Source organism: Echinops telfairi, unplaced genomic scaffold, assembly GCF_000313985.2.
Source record: "Echinops telfairi isolate 266 unplaced genomic scaffold, ASM31398v2 ScPeMD7_7475;HRSCAF=8513, whole genome shotgun sequence".
NCBI lineage: Eukaryota > Metazoa > Chordata > Mammalia > Afrosoricida > Tenrecidae > Echinops > Echinops telfairi.
In genome coordinates, this window is record NW_022111379.1 from 2,616,581 (window position 1) to 2,634,612 (window position 18,032).

At 46.8% G+C, this 18,032-nt stretch overlaps 1 protein-coding gene across 1 annotated transcript in view; it reads left to right on the top strand.

Annotated features, from left to right (window-relative positions):
- Positions 1 to 18,032, top strand: part of IQCH (IQ motif containing H) — a 136,344-nt gene that overhangs the window by 39,633 nt on the left and 78,679 nt on the right. The window contains exon 7 of the mRNA XM_045285794.1: positions 8,031 to 8,222. Coding sequence (XP_045141729.1) covers positions 8,031 to 8,222 — 192 coding nt within the window. The remainder of the gene's footprint in view (positions 1 to 8,030; positions 8,223 to 18,032) is intronic.

Consider the following 18,032-nt stretch of genomic DNA (forward strand, 5'->3'; position numbering starts at 1 on the left):
CCAACGTTCTCGGTCACTCTATGGGAGCCTCAGCTGCCTTCTGTTAGTTATGCATTTGCGGTTCTCATTTGTGTCTCCCCTTCTTGAAAGCTTGGGACATGGCTGTTTTGGTTTGGGTGCATGCTGACCATCTGGTGCTGACCTTTGCACATGTTGGTTATGCCAAAATTATCTATCTAATTGAATGAGGCTGTCATGTGTACTGCTGAACTGGGTCTAAAAATACAATAAACAGAGCCCTCTGTTGGAAAATGCATGTGAGTCCTGGGGGAGAATTTGAAATATCTCCCACTCACGAATCCTTTCCAGGGTTGTTGACTGCTGCCGGGACAGCCAGTGTCAACGTGCATCTGCCCTGACACTAGCTTCTTGCGGGGAGAGAGTAGTAGGTCAAGGGCCCTTTTCCTCCCAAGCCCTTTCAAGAGTTGCCAGATTGGGAGCTGTGTGTGGTAAGAATACCGTGGGCCTTTCCCCCATCTCCATTCTTCTGTATTGATTTTCCAGGCGCGTTAGTGTTAAACCATGCCAGCAGTGTTACAGAGACGAATCACTATCATCCAAAGGCCGCCAGCCTCTTTTCCTTCTGACAGAAGGGTAATTCCACATGGATCAAATAAATACAGATGTGTCGTAATTAGTTCTATTCCCAGTGAGCCTATTTCCAACACACTAAAGATGTGAGCGATTATGGGGCCTCACGCCAACAGCTTTTATCAATTTAAACTGCTAAACAACAGGATGGGTCATAACCCAGCCTGCTATTAATAATGTATTTATTGTGTGCGCCATGATCAATTAGGGGCGCGGTCTGGAGGGGGAGCACCTCTGAGCGAGAACAATGTGCTCTCTCACCAGGAGCAGCACCTGTGTTTGTCCACTCACCTGCTGTACAGCCCCAAGGCGATCAAGAAAATAAAAGCCCTCATCCAAGGAACAGAGGCCTACATTGTCGGCGGGCTCCTCCACAGAGATGACCTAGCGGTGGCCGATCTATTAAACATACCCATCCTGGGCCCAGAGCCTAACCTGGCTCATCAGTATGGAACCAAGTCTGGCAGCAAGCAGATCTTTAGCAGTGCCGATGTCCCTGTCCCTCCTGGAGTCGGTGACATCTATGATCCGCAACAGGTACGTGGGCCGGAACCACTGAGACTGGGTTCAAATCCAGCATCTCCCTCCGACCCGGTGGCAACTCCCTGCCTACTACAGCCAGTCCAGTCCAACCACGATCACGTAGAATACTTTGAGTGGATCTGAGATCAACTTTATGTCCCAAAGTCTCTTCTTATTGGCTTTGCACACATTGTTGTGTTTCCCAGAATATTTACTCACTTGGATGAGCCACTGATGACCCTGTTAAAATGCGCGTGTGATTTGAATGAATGCACTAATCTACTGCTGACACTTAATGCTTTAATGTAGATTTGGCCACCGTCCTATCAGCTAGCCAGTCACTTAATAAGACGCGCGCAGTGGGTCGCCCGGGAGTTAGCATTAACGCCACGGCAGATAGTGAAGAAATGTAAGTCGGTTGTACCTGAAAGTAGCTGGCTTTGGAAATTCTCGGAAATGAGCCTCTCTCCCAGGCAGGTGAGCCACAGGAGCAGGAGCAGACTGTAAGAAAAGCCCTGGACTCCCCATTCGGGACTAGAAGGGAGAAAGGGTGGAATGCTCAGAAAGGGGAAAGCAACGACCTGCCTTCAGGGTTGCCTTGGCGACGCGTCCTTCCAGCAGACAGCTCGGTCCAGAATCACTGGGGAAATGTATGCATATCACCATCAGCCCTAGGTGATTTCTCTCCCCTCTGAGCTAGCCCTGACAGGTGTTCTCCCATTTAATGACCATCTGTTTCCATAATACAGGAAAGGGGAAAAACAAATAGCTATGAGCACTTCCTAACCCCTGTTTCAGGACATCGCTTGACCATTACTCTGAACCAATCACAAAATAATTCTCCCAACCACCCACTTGTTGGGAAACCGCAGGACCGGGTACAAAGAGAAGGCGTGTGAGGTGACGGCAGATCCCCCCGCCTTCATCTCAGCAGTCTGCCCCTGATGCTGTGGACCTCATAGCCCCCAAGCCCAAGAGCCCAGCCTTCTACCAAATTCTACTTTCCAGAGACTCGCGTGAAGGTACTATTAGCTTCGTAATTGTCCAGTGGTTAGCCTGGCTGGAGCGTGGCTGTGGGCTCCTGAACGAAGTTGTTCTCCGTGGTTGTCAAGTCTGGGAAAAGGACAGGATGATTCTTGCAAGAGTGGGATAGAGATGCGCTCTCTGAACTGCTGCCTTGCTTCCATAAGCCCTTCAGCGTCTCTGGAACTTGAGGATGACAGTGGATTGCTTGGCTTTGAGCCCTAGTACACGACTTGGCTAGTGAACTTCACACAACTGAGATGAAATACACTCTTAAGTGATACTGTGTCACTTAATATTTGCATCGAGTCTTGTTTTCACCTTCGCTGGTGAGAACCTAGGCAGTCTTTGCTCTGAAATATTTTGGAACTTCGCATGCTGGTTGTGGTTAAAGGTGCAAGCGCAGGTCGTGCAATAAAGCCTCCTCCTGGTGCTGGTATTCAGAAGTAGGATCAAAAACGCCCTCAAAGACAAAGCACATTGGAGGGATGGCTTTATGCCTGTGGCATGTGCTAATTGGTATAACAACAAACCAAGGTGTAACTGAGGTGTGCTCTACTTATTTGAAAACATACGTGCTCACTCATCAAAAGTGACTGAGGTATGTGTAGGCAGTGACTAACCTACTTAATCTATCTGAGATTATCTGAATTTTGAATTTGCAGATGGTGCTGAATCAATAACACGGACTTTTTACCAATGTGCGTCATAAACTTAAGGCCGGTGAAGGCAAGCTGTGATTATTTTAGTGTGGGTTAATAAATACTCCTTTCAGTTGGGTTTTATCAGTGGTTATTTTTCCACTTCTGTTCTTTACCATTATAAAATGGGTGGCAACTAAAAAAATATATCACTTTTTTAAAAAACATAAATTCAAACAGAAAACGATATGTGTTTAGGAATAACATAAAGTCGCTTGGCTGATGATTAAGTGATGTGCTTAGTCGCCTCAGAGTCCGGTGTGAGCACAGAGAATGTTTCCTGGCTTGATCCATAAAGTAGCTGAGCGAATTCTCTCTCCGGATCTGTGCCATATGAATTATAGACAGATCTGGTGAAGTAATCAAAAATGGGGATGCTATTTTAAAGCACTGTTCAATTTTCACTTAGAGAAAGCACATAATTCTCTCCAGTGGTGTGGTCTTTACAATACTATTGATCCTTTTCATTACTTTAGGGGATCCATCAACAGAAGCCCGTTGATGGGATTCTCAGAAGCAACAAATAATAGGATTTGGAAGAAACAGATAACAATTGTGTCAGGAGTTGGGAGCTCTAGTTATGCAACGTGCAAGATAACAGAAGCTAGGCCCAGAAGACCTGCCTTTACACACGAGCAAAAGGATGTTTTCAGCTCGGCATTTGACCTCTAGGTCATTTTGACCTCTACAAAAATCGATCTTGATGCAGCACACATGGGATTAATATAGAACCTGTGCTTTCTTAGTACAACATCACCAGAGAAAGAAGGGGTGTGGCTTCAAAGGTACATTTGAAAAGCTTCCGGGGCGGGATGTGTGTTTGTGGCCATCTGATGAGTCGAGTAGGGGAGCTGCCCTTTAAACAGGAAAATTCTCCACAGTTGCTCCTGGATTACTAGGGGGCTGAGACAATTCCATTTTCCTCTAGTGGAAACGCAGCGGGTGCACGGGGATCCCCACGGTACCCCGAGGGTGGCCATCGTGATGTTGCTTCCACGAGCCACGCAGGACGATTCTGGAGAGACGCAGCTCGACAAAGCAGGCTTTGCCTTGCATCGGGATCACTTTAACCTTGCAAGTACACACTTCGTCAGAACTGTAACACGTGGGCCCTTTCTCGCTTTAAAACAAAATCCACTTGGTGGGCAAAACGGACTCCTCAAAAGAGAAGCGAAGCGAGACTAGCAGAGACTGCCTTCGGTAGAGGAGGCTAGCCAAGACAGCGCTCGGCCGGCTGGAGAGACGTGCTGAGTCCGGCTCGCTGACTGCCTGGAAGGGTGGCTGGGAGAGCCTGATGCGAAGCCCGACAGGAAGAGAGTCCTCGGGCAGTCAGAGGGGCTCTTTCTCTCCGAGGCTCTCCTAGGGCAGGGCTGTGTAGAAACAGCTAATGTTGCTAGAGACCACGGTATTTTTATGCAAATAACATGCATTCGTTTCTTATGCACTACACACATTATATGTGTGGCACATTAGTCATTGGGGGGGTGGCACATTATATGCCCCAAACGTGGTAATGCCTGATTCAAATACACCACAAGTGATTTAGTGATTGTAAGGACAGTTTCTTCTCTTGCTCTTCTTCCACCTTACTGCCTGTGACTCGCCCTCTCCCCATCGTCCGCAGTCGGAGAGAGGGTTGAGGAGTCTGAGACAACCCGGTTGATCGCAGCTCTGCTGCTCACGGCTAAGTGATATTTGGCAGTTGACGTAAATTCTCCAGGCCTCGATGAATTGACGTGTAAAATGGTGCCTCCGGCAGCCAAGGTAAAAAACAAGCAAACAGAAAATAACAAATTCTAGAAATGCTAGGGAGGCGGCCGAGAGACAGGAGCCCTGGTGCACTGCTGAGAGGAATGCCGTTATATGCAGCCACTCTGGAAAGCAATTCCGTGGTACTTCCAGCAACGGGGACTAGAAAGGCGTTTCAACCCAGCAATCCCTCTGCAGGGTGTAGAGCCTCAAAAAGTCGCAATCCGACCAGGAACAGCCAGATGCACAGTGACGTTCATTAAAGCACTGTTCACCGAGCAAGAAGATGGAACCAACCTGAACTGTCATCAGTGGAGAAAGGATTAAGAAATCGGGGCATCATCAGATTTGCTCGGAAAACATGCATGAGGGTCAACAGAACTGGGACTATCTATTGGTTTTCTCTCTCTCTTTTTTTGTTTTTGTTTGTTTGTTTTTCTTTTACTTTTCCCCTATGTCTGTTGATATAAGATTGGCAGGACGAACAATCCTGAGGAGAAAACAATGGGACCAGTGGTCCTGGGGGGACATGGGAGAGGAGGAGGGGGTGGGGAGCCAACAAACTCAGGGATAAGGGAATAACAAGAGATCTAAAATTGATGCTGAGGAGGGCATTTAATGCCTGGTGGGACTTGATCAAGTGCAATGTATCCAAGGGGCATGACTGAGAGCCGAATGGAGGGTGAGTATGATAGTGGGACAGGAGGAAGGTGAAAGGAAACAGAGGAAAGAAGTAGGAGGCAGAAGTTATTTATAGAGGTCTACCTATAGACATGTACATATGTAAACATATTAATTTATAATGAAAGGGATCCAGACCAATGTATATATAGTTATCTGTTAAGTATTAAGAGAGCAGATGGACTTTGGACCTCTACTCAAGGCCTCCCTTAGCACAGGAACACTTTGCTCTAATAACCTGGCACTTTGATACTCACCTTCTTGACAAGATCATTGAAGATCAAATGGGTGAATAAGCAAAGGTGGTGAAGAAAGCAGATGGTGCCTGGCTATTGAAAGATGTAGCATCTCGGGTCTTAAAGGCTTGAAGTTCAACAAGCAGCCATCTAGCAGGGAAGCAATAAGCCCACATGAAAGAAGCACGCCCGCCTGTGTGAGCATGAGGTGTCCACGGGAGCAGGTATCAGATATCAAAAGATCCAAAACAAACAACTATATCAATGCTACCAAGGGGGGTTGGAGTGGAGACCCAAAGGCCACCTGTAGACAATTGGACATCCCCCACAGAACGGTTACAAGGGATGATTCAATCAGGGTGCAGTATAGCACCGAAGAAACACACATCATTTCCTCTAGTTCCTGAATACTTCCTCCCATTCGCCACCGTGACCCGGTTCTTCCTTACAAATCTGGCTGGACTGGAGAACATTGGTACAAATAAGAGCTCTTGACACATGGATTTCAGGACGGATAAAACTCTCAAGACAGTATTGGGAATGGTGATACCATGAGGGTAGGGGTATGGTGGGGGGGCGGGGGGACAGGGGGAACCCATCACAAAGTTGGATATATAGCCCCTCCCAGGGGGACGGATAACAGAAAGGTGGGTGAAGGGAGACAATGGACAGTCTAAGACACGAAAGAACAACAATAATAATAATATATAATTGATCAAGGTCTCATGAGGGTGGGAGGGTGGAGGAAGGAGGGGAAAAAAGAGCTGATACCAAGGGCTCAAGCAGAAAGAAATTGTTTTGGATATGTTGATGGCAACATATGTACAAGTGTGCTTAATACAATTGAATGATGGATTGTTATAAGAGCTGTTAAGAGCCCCCCCCCAATAAAATGATTTTCTAAAAAAAGAAGAAACCAGTGCACACACAAAATGGAATACTGTACATCGCTAAGAAACAATGATGAAACCCCAAAACACCTAATGGCATGGATGGACCTGGACAATATTATGCTGGGTAAAATTAGGCAATCACCGAAAGGGACAAATACCATATGAAACCACTGTGGTAGGTGGTGGCGGTTAAAGACTTTCATAGCAAAGGGAACAGACTTGGGAGTTGGCCAAGGCGGGGTTAGATAAGGAGAGGAGATGAAGCATCAAGCTCGGCAGTTGACAGGTGTTAACTTGGGTGAAAGGGGAGATCGTAGTCTACAAAAGGGGCCGAGAAATCCGAGAGCACGTGAAGGGGTAAGCTATTGGGGGATTTGATGTATGGTTTAAACTATTGCATACAAACTTGATGATCTAAAATATAAGCCCCCACCTAATTTACAATTTTAAAAAACTTTAAACAAAAAGGAATGTCAGAAATAAGAGATTGGTTTTAGATTTTTCAGGTGACTTTTCCTCTACAATAACTCAGAATAAAAATCTGTCATTGAGTACCATCTAAATCAGATGCGTTTTAAAGGCTCATTTCTTATTTGAATCTGTTACTGGTGTTTGCTGAATTTCTTATGAAACCAATTCTTTTCCTTAGTAATGATGATGATGATGATGCCTGTCTTAGAGGTGTAAAAACCCAGGTGGCCCAATGGTGAAGTACTCTGCTGCTAACTGAAAGGTTGGCAGTTCAAATCCACCTGCCCAGAAAGACCTGCTTCCGTAAAGATCATGACCAAGCAAGGCCAATGAGGCAGTTCTCTCAAATGAGGGAGACGAGTCAGAAACAAAACAACACCTCATAGATGACGGTGAGAATGGAACAGGGAAAAATCGTAGAGCTTAGCCAAGTGCTGGCTCCTTGTGGCTGCCCGCTAATGTTAGATGTCATTATTATTCATTATTGTTATACTTCTATCATTTGTATATTAGAGTCTGAACTTCTATCCCTTACATTGCAATGTCTCTGAGTCCAGTTCTTGAGGGAATGCGATTTAAACTTAATACACACTCGGTGTGTAGTCCAGACAAGGAGCTCGCTTCCACAAATGTGCTATCTCCTGTATGATACACTTCATCACAAATAACCAATTGACCAGCCAAGTAATGTACTTCATGTATATTAATGAGGGGGAAAATGAAATGTTTTATAGATTATGGCACTTAAAAGCTCAACAAAGCTCTGAACAGTTAAAGTTTTCAAGACTATAACTCTTTATAGTCTTCAAACTATAAAAAAAAATCATTTGAGCAATCAATAAGTAAGCACATAATTCTCTGAGAAAGCATACCATGCCAAGATCCAATTACAGATATTGGAGGATTCTCTATTTTGCCTTCACAGCCAGATGGTAATTTCAGAATTTCTTTTTAATAAGACTATACTTTTAAACATGTCTTTGGTCCCACTGGTTAATGATTTCTGTATATATTTGTCTTCCCAAACTGTCCTCTCAACTGGAAGCTAACTGAGCAAACAGATCACTCAAAGACATGTGAGCAGTAGAACTGAGTACATGCAGCAGCTTTGGCATCCCAGGAAATGAGCTGTAGCCAATGCTGCTATGTCTTTGGCCCCACAGATGGTCGAACGGCTGAGTCAGCTGATCACCGATCACCTGGAAATCCAGCGCTGGCTCTTTAAAATAAACAATGAGTTTGGAGGAAATGGGACTGCATTTTGTGACATCCTCGCCCACCTCAAGTGCTACAAGTGGATCCTCAAGGAGAGCAGCAAGTACAGCCAAGAGGACTGGCACAAGAGGTGGGCACAGGTGAGTGTTGAATCGCTGCTCCAAGTCCTAGTGTCTATCAGCAGGAGATGAACGTTCTCGAGCGAGCAAAGGCAGGCTCTTTCGTGTAGACTTACGGGAGTCCCTGGGACGTGAGGTGTGGGGCCACAGTCTCAGGAATTCCCAGGGCCAGTTCCATCCCATCCTATGGGCCCCTATGAGTCAGAGTTCAGTTGATTTCTCCTAGACTCAACTCCATCACCTACCGGCAGTGAGGCCTTACTGTTGTTCTTGTGGGATGGATGCCATTAATTCTAGCATACAAAATGAACAGGGTTGATGAGAATATTAATCATGCCCACCCCCTGGGCCCTAAAAGTCTTCATCCTGTCTACAAGTTGATTGTGAAGTAACAATTTTTGACGGTTCAGGTAAAAACCAAACTTCATCATCGCTTGCTCCAAGAGGCTCTGATCGCTGAATTCTGACAACTGTTTCTAAGCTGCGTTTCGTTATGAAAGAGACACTCTATTGGCGAATAGGATCCTGTCAGAGTTTTGTATGTTTTTGAAAATAACCCAAGGGAACATAAACAACAACTGATCCCCAGGAGAAGCTTCGGAAATAGGACATCCCACTCAGGGCACCCTCTGCTGACCAATAGGTCAGAAGTTTGTGGCCTTGCTCTGTGTGGAGCTCCCGTGTCCATTTGGTAGGTGGACACGTTGAATTGTACAGCCTCTCAGTCCACTCCCAATTGACTTCACTGTTAAAATCATGTATATGATCTAACACGCAAAGGAAAGCCATCCTTCTCAAAGCGGCCTCAGTCGGCAGCCAGAGGCCTGGGTCTCCCTGCTTCTGTTCATCCGGCTGCCCCTGACCTGCTGGGTAAAGTAGACCGATGAGGCCATGTCAGACACCATTCCCTACCTGACGGCAGAGCGGTGGGCTTTGAGCACCCACTCCCGCAGCCTCTGGATCGAGCCACACGTGATAAAAAGGGAAGGGCACACTGGAGGGAACCGCATGAGTCTTGTGAAAGGGAGATGACGAGAGAGCCATCAGAAGAGAGCCCTCCCTGTGACCAATGTTACTGCTCTGCCCAGGATCTATCCTGGGCCGCCTTTTCCCTCCCGCCGGTGAAGGGGCTGAACACAGTTACCTGTCACGGCCAGCTTTTTGCAGATTATTTACAGGACACCAAAGTGAATTACTCTTCTAGGGGAATAAAACAATAAAACAAGGAAAAGGTATTTAATTTTGAAACCCATCGAGCTTTCCCTTGTCTGTGCTCCGTGACCCGGACCGTCCTTTCCCTTTGACAGAGTTTTCTTTGCAAAACAGGACTGTTGACAGTTGGAAAGTGTGTGCTTGGGGCTTGGGGTCTCTTTTGTTTTGTTTTTAAATGGAAATAATGTGAAATGCACTTGCTGCTGCCAGTATTTCAAACCAATTATTTTTCAAGATTCTCCTGATACATTTGAAGTGTTTGACTTTAAGCGTTTCTGTTTTTTAGTTAGTTAGTTTGTTTGTTTTTTAAAGCAAAATACTGGCCATTGATGGAGTTGTACTTAGAAGTCTGATTGCTCCATATTTAGTTTCAGTCTGGAGCTTCTTAAACGTTTTCCTCTCGTGACCCCTTTTTACCCAAGAAATCTGCATCAGGTTTACGACATATTTGATACTGAGTTAATTTTATGCATGTTCAGAACGACCCCCACCTGAATGGGGTCACGACCCAGAGTTTAAGAAGCTTTGCAAACGGTACCCTTTTAAGCAGCCACCACAGACATTCGGCAGTACCTTTAATGTGTTTAAATGTGAAACTCTTGAATAATTCATAATCTATGTCCAAGTCATTGTTTTAAAACAAGGGGAAAATATTTTTTTCAGGAACCTTTTTACAGTCTTCAGACCTGTGTTTAGGTTTTGATGAGGTGAGAAGCCAAAAATAAGAATTAAGCTGTCCTGGAAAGCTTTCTTTTCCTGGGGTTTTGTTTTGTTGTGTAAGAGACTTATTGACATCCGTTTGCCTTCCCAGTTAAATTGGATTCCGGGGGGAGTGCCCTGCAATCCCCATTGGTGTAGTAACTATTATTGAGGATTTCGGAGTCGAATTCTCTTTTGTTCCGAGCCACCGTAATGGTGCACATTTAGACATCAAAGCATTACTTTATGAGCACAGGCATGCTTTAATGTCCTATTACGGTTTGTAGACCTGTTCCTTTTGATAATGAAGACGTGGTATCATCAAGCCCACCCTGGCACATACAGAACATATGCTGGCAGGTTATTAAAAATTTCAGTTTCTTTGATGAAAGACTATCCTGCAGGCTAAGAGTCCAGAGAAAGACTCCATTCTGGGAGAAGTATTAGAAATGAGAAGATGACTGTAAGCACTAAATTATGTTAATACTTACAAATAGCATCATTTGCATAGCAGTTTATGACACGATGCCATGATTTTTCTCATTGGTATGTCGTAGGCAACAGATTAACAGCGGTGCTGTTTACGGACGTTTGAACCGTTTTGAGATTCTCTTACACCGATGCAGATATTGATTTTCTGTAGGCAGTGTTCGGAGTGGACTCAAGGATCTGATATCAAGATCACTTTTTTTGCTCCCGAAGGAACGGGGGCTTCATTTTGTTGTCTAGAGAGCGGGTCACTGTGAGCTGGGACGGACTCTGGTTCCGAACCACAGCAGGGTCGAAGTTGCTGGTTGGTTGCTCTTGAGACTTGAAACAAAGTTATGGAGTCGGCTGTATCACCTTTTAAAAAGATCAGGGTTGACAGGTGGGTGATGATACCTGAAGCCCCGTGAGAACAGCGCCCTTGTCGCTTTCACAGTCTTGGCGCGTTGGTCATGTGAACTGACCAAAGTATGCGAACCTGTCTCACCTTGAGACACTTCCATGGGAAAGCAGTCATGGCATGGAGGGGCACCATGCTCGCGGGATGACGAAGACGGGCCCATCTTTAGGCTTCACGGTCTGCTTCCAGGCCCCTCTCGGCCCTCTTTCTTTTCTCACCCTTCTACCCTTCACCTTTCTCACCCTTCTACCCTGACCCCATACCTTTGTGCTTTCTTCTTCCGATCGACCAGCACAACGTTCTCCCCCAAGGGGCTTCATCAAGTCCACTCGCTGGAATACCAGTGCTCGGCGGGGCTCACTGAAGAAGTCGTACACTTTCACACACTCCAAACTCCCGCCCTCCAACCAGGGATACTGATTTTCCCTTAGGAGGGTCCCCGCGAGTTGGCATAGTCATCAGTGGTCAGGAGAAAGGCTTAGGCTTAGCAATGTGTGGGAGAAACCTCCTGGACGGCTTGCTGAAGATGATGTTGAAAGGCCCAGACGGACTTTGACTTTGACTTATAGCTCCTCCCCCACCAACACCTGAGCTCTGGCTTCTTGGTTAAAAGGTAGGTCTTCCCTCGCAGTTCCTTGGAGATTTGGTGGGAGTGATGCCATTGGTGCCGCCACTTTGCGGGAGAGCTTTGTGGATCCATTTCTCTTGTAAAACAGTTAAGCCAGTTGACAAGAGTAAGCGAACGAGTTTTGCTACAACATCATAGACCCTTGATTCAACAAACCTTGAATAATAACAATTTTCAAAAACCATCAAAATGTGAAGCTATTGTTTGTCTCCAGACCCTCCCGTCTAGGCCTAAATGAGGAGCCCGGCGGTGTAGCGGTTCCGTGTCGGGCTGCGTCTGCAAGGCTAGTCGATGGGACCACCAGCCGCTCTGTGGAGACAGACGGGGGTTTCTACTCCCATAAACGTCTCAGAAACCCACAGGGGCACTTCGGCTCTGGGCTACAGGGGCACTAGGGCTTGGCGTTGGCGCGCTGGCCGGACAGAATCTCCTGGAGCCAGTGTTTGCGTCTGCAACCCTTCCCCAGAGAAGTCTGTGCTCCTCGATTTAGACTGCAATCCTTCGAAATCGTCTTTAGGTTTGGGAACAACAAGAGGCCTGAGGGGTACAGTTGGGGCTGTAGGGTGGACGGGCTAAGGTTACCCAGTAAAAGTCACAGAGGACAACCCTTGCTACCCTTGAAGAAGAGCAGGCGCACTGTCGTGATCGAGAAAAGTTCTTCAGCACAACTTCCCTGCCTTTTCCTCTCTGATGTGGTTTTCCCAGAACCTCTTCCTCACGAAGGTCTGTGATTTTCCTGGGACCGTGGAGAAAATCTGTCAAGATGGCTCTATTGCAACCCCCAAACCAGCGACCGTGACTTTCTGAGTTGGCCCTGCTGCCTTGAATTAAACTGGCCCAGCATATCCCTCCCAAGGTTCTGCTGTGTTTGGATCTTTCCGTTTCAAGATTTTCCTTTCTTTCTCTTTTTGGCAGGTGAGATTATTTTTTTAATCATCGTTATTATTAAATATAAAAGTGAAAAACCCTAGAGAGAATAAAAAGGTCCATCAACAAGAATCTGATACTTACAGACATTTGAACGATAATAATAGGAGTCCTGGTTGGGTTAAGTGTACAACTGCTAACCACAAGGTTAGCCACCAGCTGCCACTCAGGAGAACGGAGGCTATCTGTCCCTGTAAACACATACAGCTTTGGAAAACCTTACAGGATCACTGTAAGGTTGACCCCGGGTATCCCCTTTTGAGCAGAATAGGTGTTGGGGTAGATTTGGCTGGATAATCGAGCACTTGAGTAACTAAGAGACTGTCTGGCTTCGTGGCAGGCACTTCTCCAACTGGGGAGTCCCTCACGCGCCCCTTGATTGATTCCCGTTCGTACTAGGGAAGTGCCTATTGGTCAACTACTTCAATACCTCACGTCTCGGTTCCCTCATTTATAAATTAGGGATAATATTGGTACCAGCCTGGTGGGCTGGTGGTGAGAATTTAAAAAGATAACCGTTAGGAATTGGCTAACAATAGGCTCAGTCCACACTGGCCTTCAGGATGTTCGTGTTGCCTCAAGGGTTCCGTGTTACTTGGATCCATGCCAACAGCAGTGGGGAAATCAAGCCGCACTTCGGGCAAGTGAGCCGCACAAGCCCTCTTTAAGGCGCGAAAGAGCAAGGACCACGCTTGGAGGTGTAGGGTGCACCTGACCTAAGCCATGGTGTTTCCAATCACCTCGCATGCATGTGGAAACTGGATAAAAAGTAAGGAATTATGCTGGTGGCAAAGAATACTGAACATATTGGCAAAGAATATTGAAAGTACCCTGGGCTGCCAGGAAAACACAGAAATCTGTCTTGGAACAAGGACAGCCAGAATTCTGCTTGGAAGCAAGGAGGGGGATTTCTTCTCACATGCTTCAGACATGGTAGCGGGGGAGACCAGGCCTGGAGCGGAACCTCACGCTCGGGAAGTCGCGGGGCAGGGAACAAGAAGAGTCTCGCGGAGGTGGACTGAGACAGTGGCCGCAACAAAGAGCTCCGACGGAACAACTGTGAGGACGGCGCAGGCCGAGGCAGCGTTTGTTCTGTGGTAGGACGCAGGGTTGCTGCGAGACAGACCGGCGGACGGCACTCCCAACCACCGCTTCTAAGAAATGCCGCTTGCTTTTATGACCGCTAATCGTACCGTAAAGCTGCATTACAATAGAATACAGGTAACGTGGGTTTAATCCGTCCAGCTTCATCTTTCTTTAGTGATTCAGAGAGGTCTTTGGGATGACGTAGAGGAGCGCCATCAGCTCCCATAAAGATAACAGTCTCAGAGACCCCCGAGGTGGGTTCGATTCTAGAATAACTCGGCGGCGGCAGTGGGTAGTCGGTGAGGGTTAGGCTCCGGCGAGCCTGCAGCACTGCGTTCTGCGCATCCACAGCAGAGAACGCCGGCTGGAGAAGGAAGCTGGAGCATGCGGATCCAAACTTGGGCCTCCCCTGTGGCTCACCTCTAGGACACATAAACCGTGCTTGCAACCTGGGTATCTTTACCATTTCAAAATAGGGAACACTCCTCGTTCCCTGGACTTCGCACGTATTGAATAAGGTGGCATTGTCTGGATAAAGTAGAGGTTCTTGTGACCAAAATCCTTTTCCGGTTCCAGCCGGTGTCTTTTCTAATTAGTGTGGCAGCATGTCACCACCATCACTGGAAAGTCTTCATCATTCCCATATTTTTCTTTATATCTGAGAGTGACTTAGGACGCTTTCTTCCATTTCAACAGTTATCTTCACGAGGCTGCCAGGGCCGGCTTTGAGGTGCCCCAGGAAGAGGACGAGAGAAGGGAAATTGCCTCCCCAAATGAAATGAAAGCCAGGGTACCCCTTCCGAGAACCTATCATAATCAGCTCTGCAAGCTGTTGGTTTGTGTGTCCTATTGATTTAATATGCTTCTAATCAGTACATAAAGCTATGGGCCTGCAGTGTTAATTTTTCATATGCTTACAAAGTACCCTTTGATTTTCTGTCACACGTTAATTACAGCGTTTTGCCATTAAATAGGAAGCTTTGTGTAAACTAATTACTAGGTAATCATTGTCTACTGCAAGCGTGCTGTTTGTACCTTTTATTTTATTCTAAAAATGCTCAGATCTCACAGTCTGGAAACACTCTACCTTGCAGCCATTAGCTCTCACTAATTCATAGCATTATTGTGGTGAGCGTGTAGGGGTTGTAATTGTTGTGGTAGCAGAGCTGTTAATTACCGGAGTAAACAGTTGAAATGGTGCCAAGGTCTATTGTACGAGGCAGAGAGAAGGAGGGTTACATGTTACTCCCACCATCTGGGGACGGGAGGAGAGGCAAATGCTTGGAAACAGCAGTGAGGCGCTATCACGGCTTCAGCTCCAGGCTTGGCGGCCATATGGATCCTGAATATTTTGAATCAATTGAATTTAAGTGCCAGTTTTTCGCAATAACAGCGTGGAAGGAAGGAATAAAGCAAAAGATGAGAGGAACGAGAATTCAGTTTGTGTTTTCGCATCCAGGAAGCCCCACCCGCGCCCCCCAGCCCAGTTGGTGTTCGTTTGGAAATCTCTGCTTTGCTAAAACCCACACTCGCAGGCGTGTGCCTTTGGAAAGGATTCAGAATGAGCTTTACTCCCGGCTGACTGCCACTGCGCCACTGCTTCTGGTCAGCTGTCCTCGGTGCCCCTCGGGGAGAGAGGGACGTCCTTGAGAAGGGCCGCATATTTGCAGCACAACACCAGATCCGCGCCACCCCCTCCGAAAAATACACCCACATTTTCTGGCATTCGCTGGTGTATTATTCTGGCATTTTCATGAACATGGTCTGCAGAAGGAAAACAAAAATACGGAATGCTACTTACTACCTTGGCCTCGAATAGCCAACATTAGGGGCAATTAAGAAAAGTCGCTGCTTGCCATTCCTTCTGTCTAAAACGAAGAGAGAAATTCTCCCAATAGTGGCCCCTTCTGTTCAACCAACCCACCCCCTCTTCCCCACCCCCACCCCCCTGGAATGAAAAAGCACATGTGTTTTCTTTTGTTTTTAATTTTCATTTGAACAGCTTTAATCAGCCTGTGTAATTTTCTCAGCCCGGGCTATGTCTGCAACAGGGAGGAAAGAACCCTGTTACTACACTAGTAGTAGTAATTATGGCTACTTCCACTGAGGGCTGCCTTTAAAGCGGCACGGTGGCCGCCTTAAAATATGGCGTGATCTTTAAAAGAGCCGTATGTATCTGATGTCACTCTTGTATTTAATATCATTTCCTTGACAACCACTTCCCAACAATACGTATTTTTTAAAGACACTTGCTGCTGTCACTACTTTTTAATATCATTCCAAGAACCCAAGCATATTCTTCTATTTTTTAAAAACCCCTGGATTATTGATTTCTAATTGTCCCTTTAGCCGATGTTGAAGTGATTCAGGGTGTCGAGTAAGGAGCGCTTGGAAAGGGAGCGTTCTCAGTTACAGAGACCAGGAAGGAAGCACACGGGTGGTACTAGTTTGGGGAGCGTTGGTTGATGGCGGCTTTGGCTGGGGGAAATGCCCCTGCTTGTGTGTGTGTGTGTGTGTGTGTGTGTATACCAAAGTTCAATTAAGAATTCGAAGAAGCGCTTCATCTTTATCTATGGAAACCCCCAGCATGCTGCGCGAAAGGGTGAGCCCCAAAAGGAAACCACAGCCCCCCGTGGTGAGGGGAAAAGAGAAACAGCCGTTGAAGTGCGGGGAAATTGGAAGCGAATGAACCTCTCCTGTTTCGGGTCGGGGCGACACAGTTGTTCTGAACTTCGGAATGGGGGCACAACATATGTGCCTCCGTTGGACAAAATCGCGTCTTGAGTCAAATAAACCGCAAGGCCTGCATGTTGGTGCAAGGTGGCGGCCTCGATAATGCGGGCAGGCTCCTGCGGAAGCAGCGAGTGGGTAATGCCACGTAAGGATGGAATTATATACCGCATTTCCACCATTCTGTTTAATGAGAGCCGCCACCGCAGCGAGTCGCTTGCCACACAGCCGAAATGGGCCATTAGCTATCAAGGGAAAATTGTCTTCGCCGTTTCCAGCAGATGGAGCAAATATTTTACAAAGCAATTTTACATACCAAAAACATTTGTGGGCCTTGGTAATGTTGGCTGTTCTGCATTATGTTACCTTCCACAGCAGCATAATTTTCCATCTCATCGAAGGCGAAGTTGGCATTTTTGATTTCTAAATTCTCAATTAACAATTAAACATGGAGTATTAAAGCAGTCCTTAAACTTTAAGTAGGTGTGGGAAGTGGTTTACGGCTTGCTGGAAACAGCTCCGTGTCTCCTCCATCCTCGCAGCGTGTTTCTGCTCTCTAAAGAGGGCCTCGGGACCGGCTGCGCGGACCGCCCTCCCAGATGGACGGACGGCGACGGTGTGACCCATTCATCATCGCGATCACGGCGAGCAGGAAGCCCAGGGGAGGTTTGGCCGTGGACACGGCCTCGTCCCGGGCTTCTCCTGGCCAACGCCGTGGGCCGAGCAGACGTGGCAGCCAGTTTGCAGAGGAGCCCAGGGCTCCCCTCCCCGGGGGCCCCCAGCAAACTTGAATGGCCTGGAGTGGGTCACGTGCCCACCCCTGAACCAATCAGAAGCCCACCTATAGGGTAGCGTCCCTGTCAATCAACTTGCCGGGTTCATGGACACAGGTAGTTCCTAAAAGGAGTGTGAGGATATCATGACCCTGAAGAGAGAATGCGGTTGCTGTGCAGCTAATAATAGACATCCAAGCTACCCTTCAAAAAGAACAGACAGACAGTCTCGCATGTGATTGATCTCACTGGACCTGGGTCGACCACTTCGGCCCCTCACTGACAGCTACGGGCACAGATCCCACGGTCCGGTGGTGCCGTGTTAGCTGCTGGATTTGAAGTCCACGTTTGACTAGTTCATGGCTGTGTCACATGCCTGATTTTGAAATGGGGCTGATGAGAACTACTTGAGAGAGTGACTCCGAGATATTAAACATAGACCACCTGGCATAATACCTGGCCCGTTGTAAGCTTTCAATATGCTTTTTTAAAACGGCCTGCTAACAAACCCAGGGACAAGGGAACAACAAGTGATCCAAGTCGGTAGTGAGGAGGATGTAGGAGTCCTGGTAGGGTGTGACCACGGGTAATGTAACTGAGAGGAATTACTGTAACCCAAATGAAGGCTGAGCATGATAGTGGAACAAGAGGAAAGTAAAAGGAAATAGAGGAAAGAGCTAGGAGGCAAAGGGCATATATGGAGGTCTAAATAAAGGCATGTACATATCTAAATATATTTATATATGAGGATGGGGAAATAGATCTATGTGCATATATGTATAGGTTTAGTATCAAGATAACAGATGGACATTGGGCCTCCACTCAAGTACTCCCTCAATGCAAGAATACTTTGTTCTATTAAACTGGCATTCTATGATGCTCACCTTCCC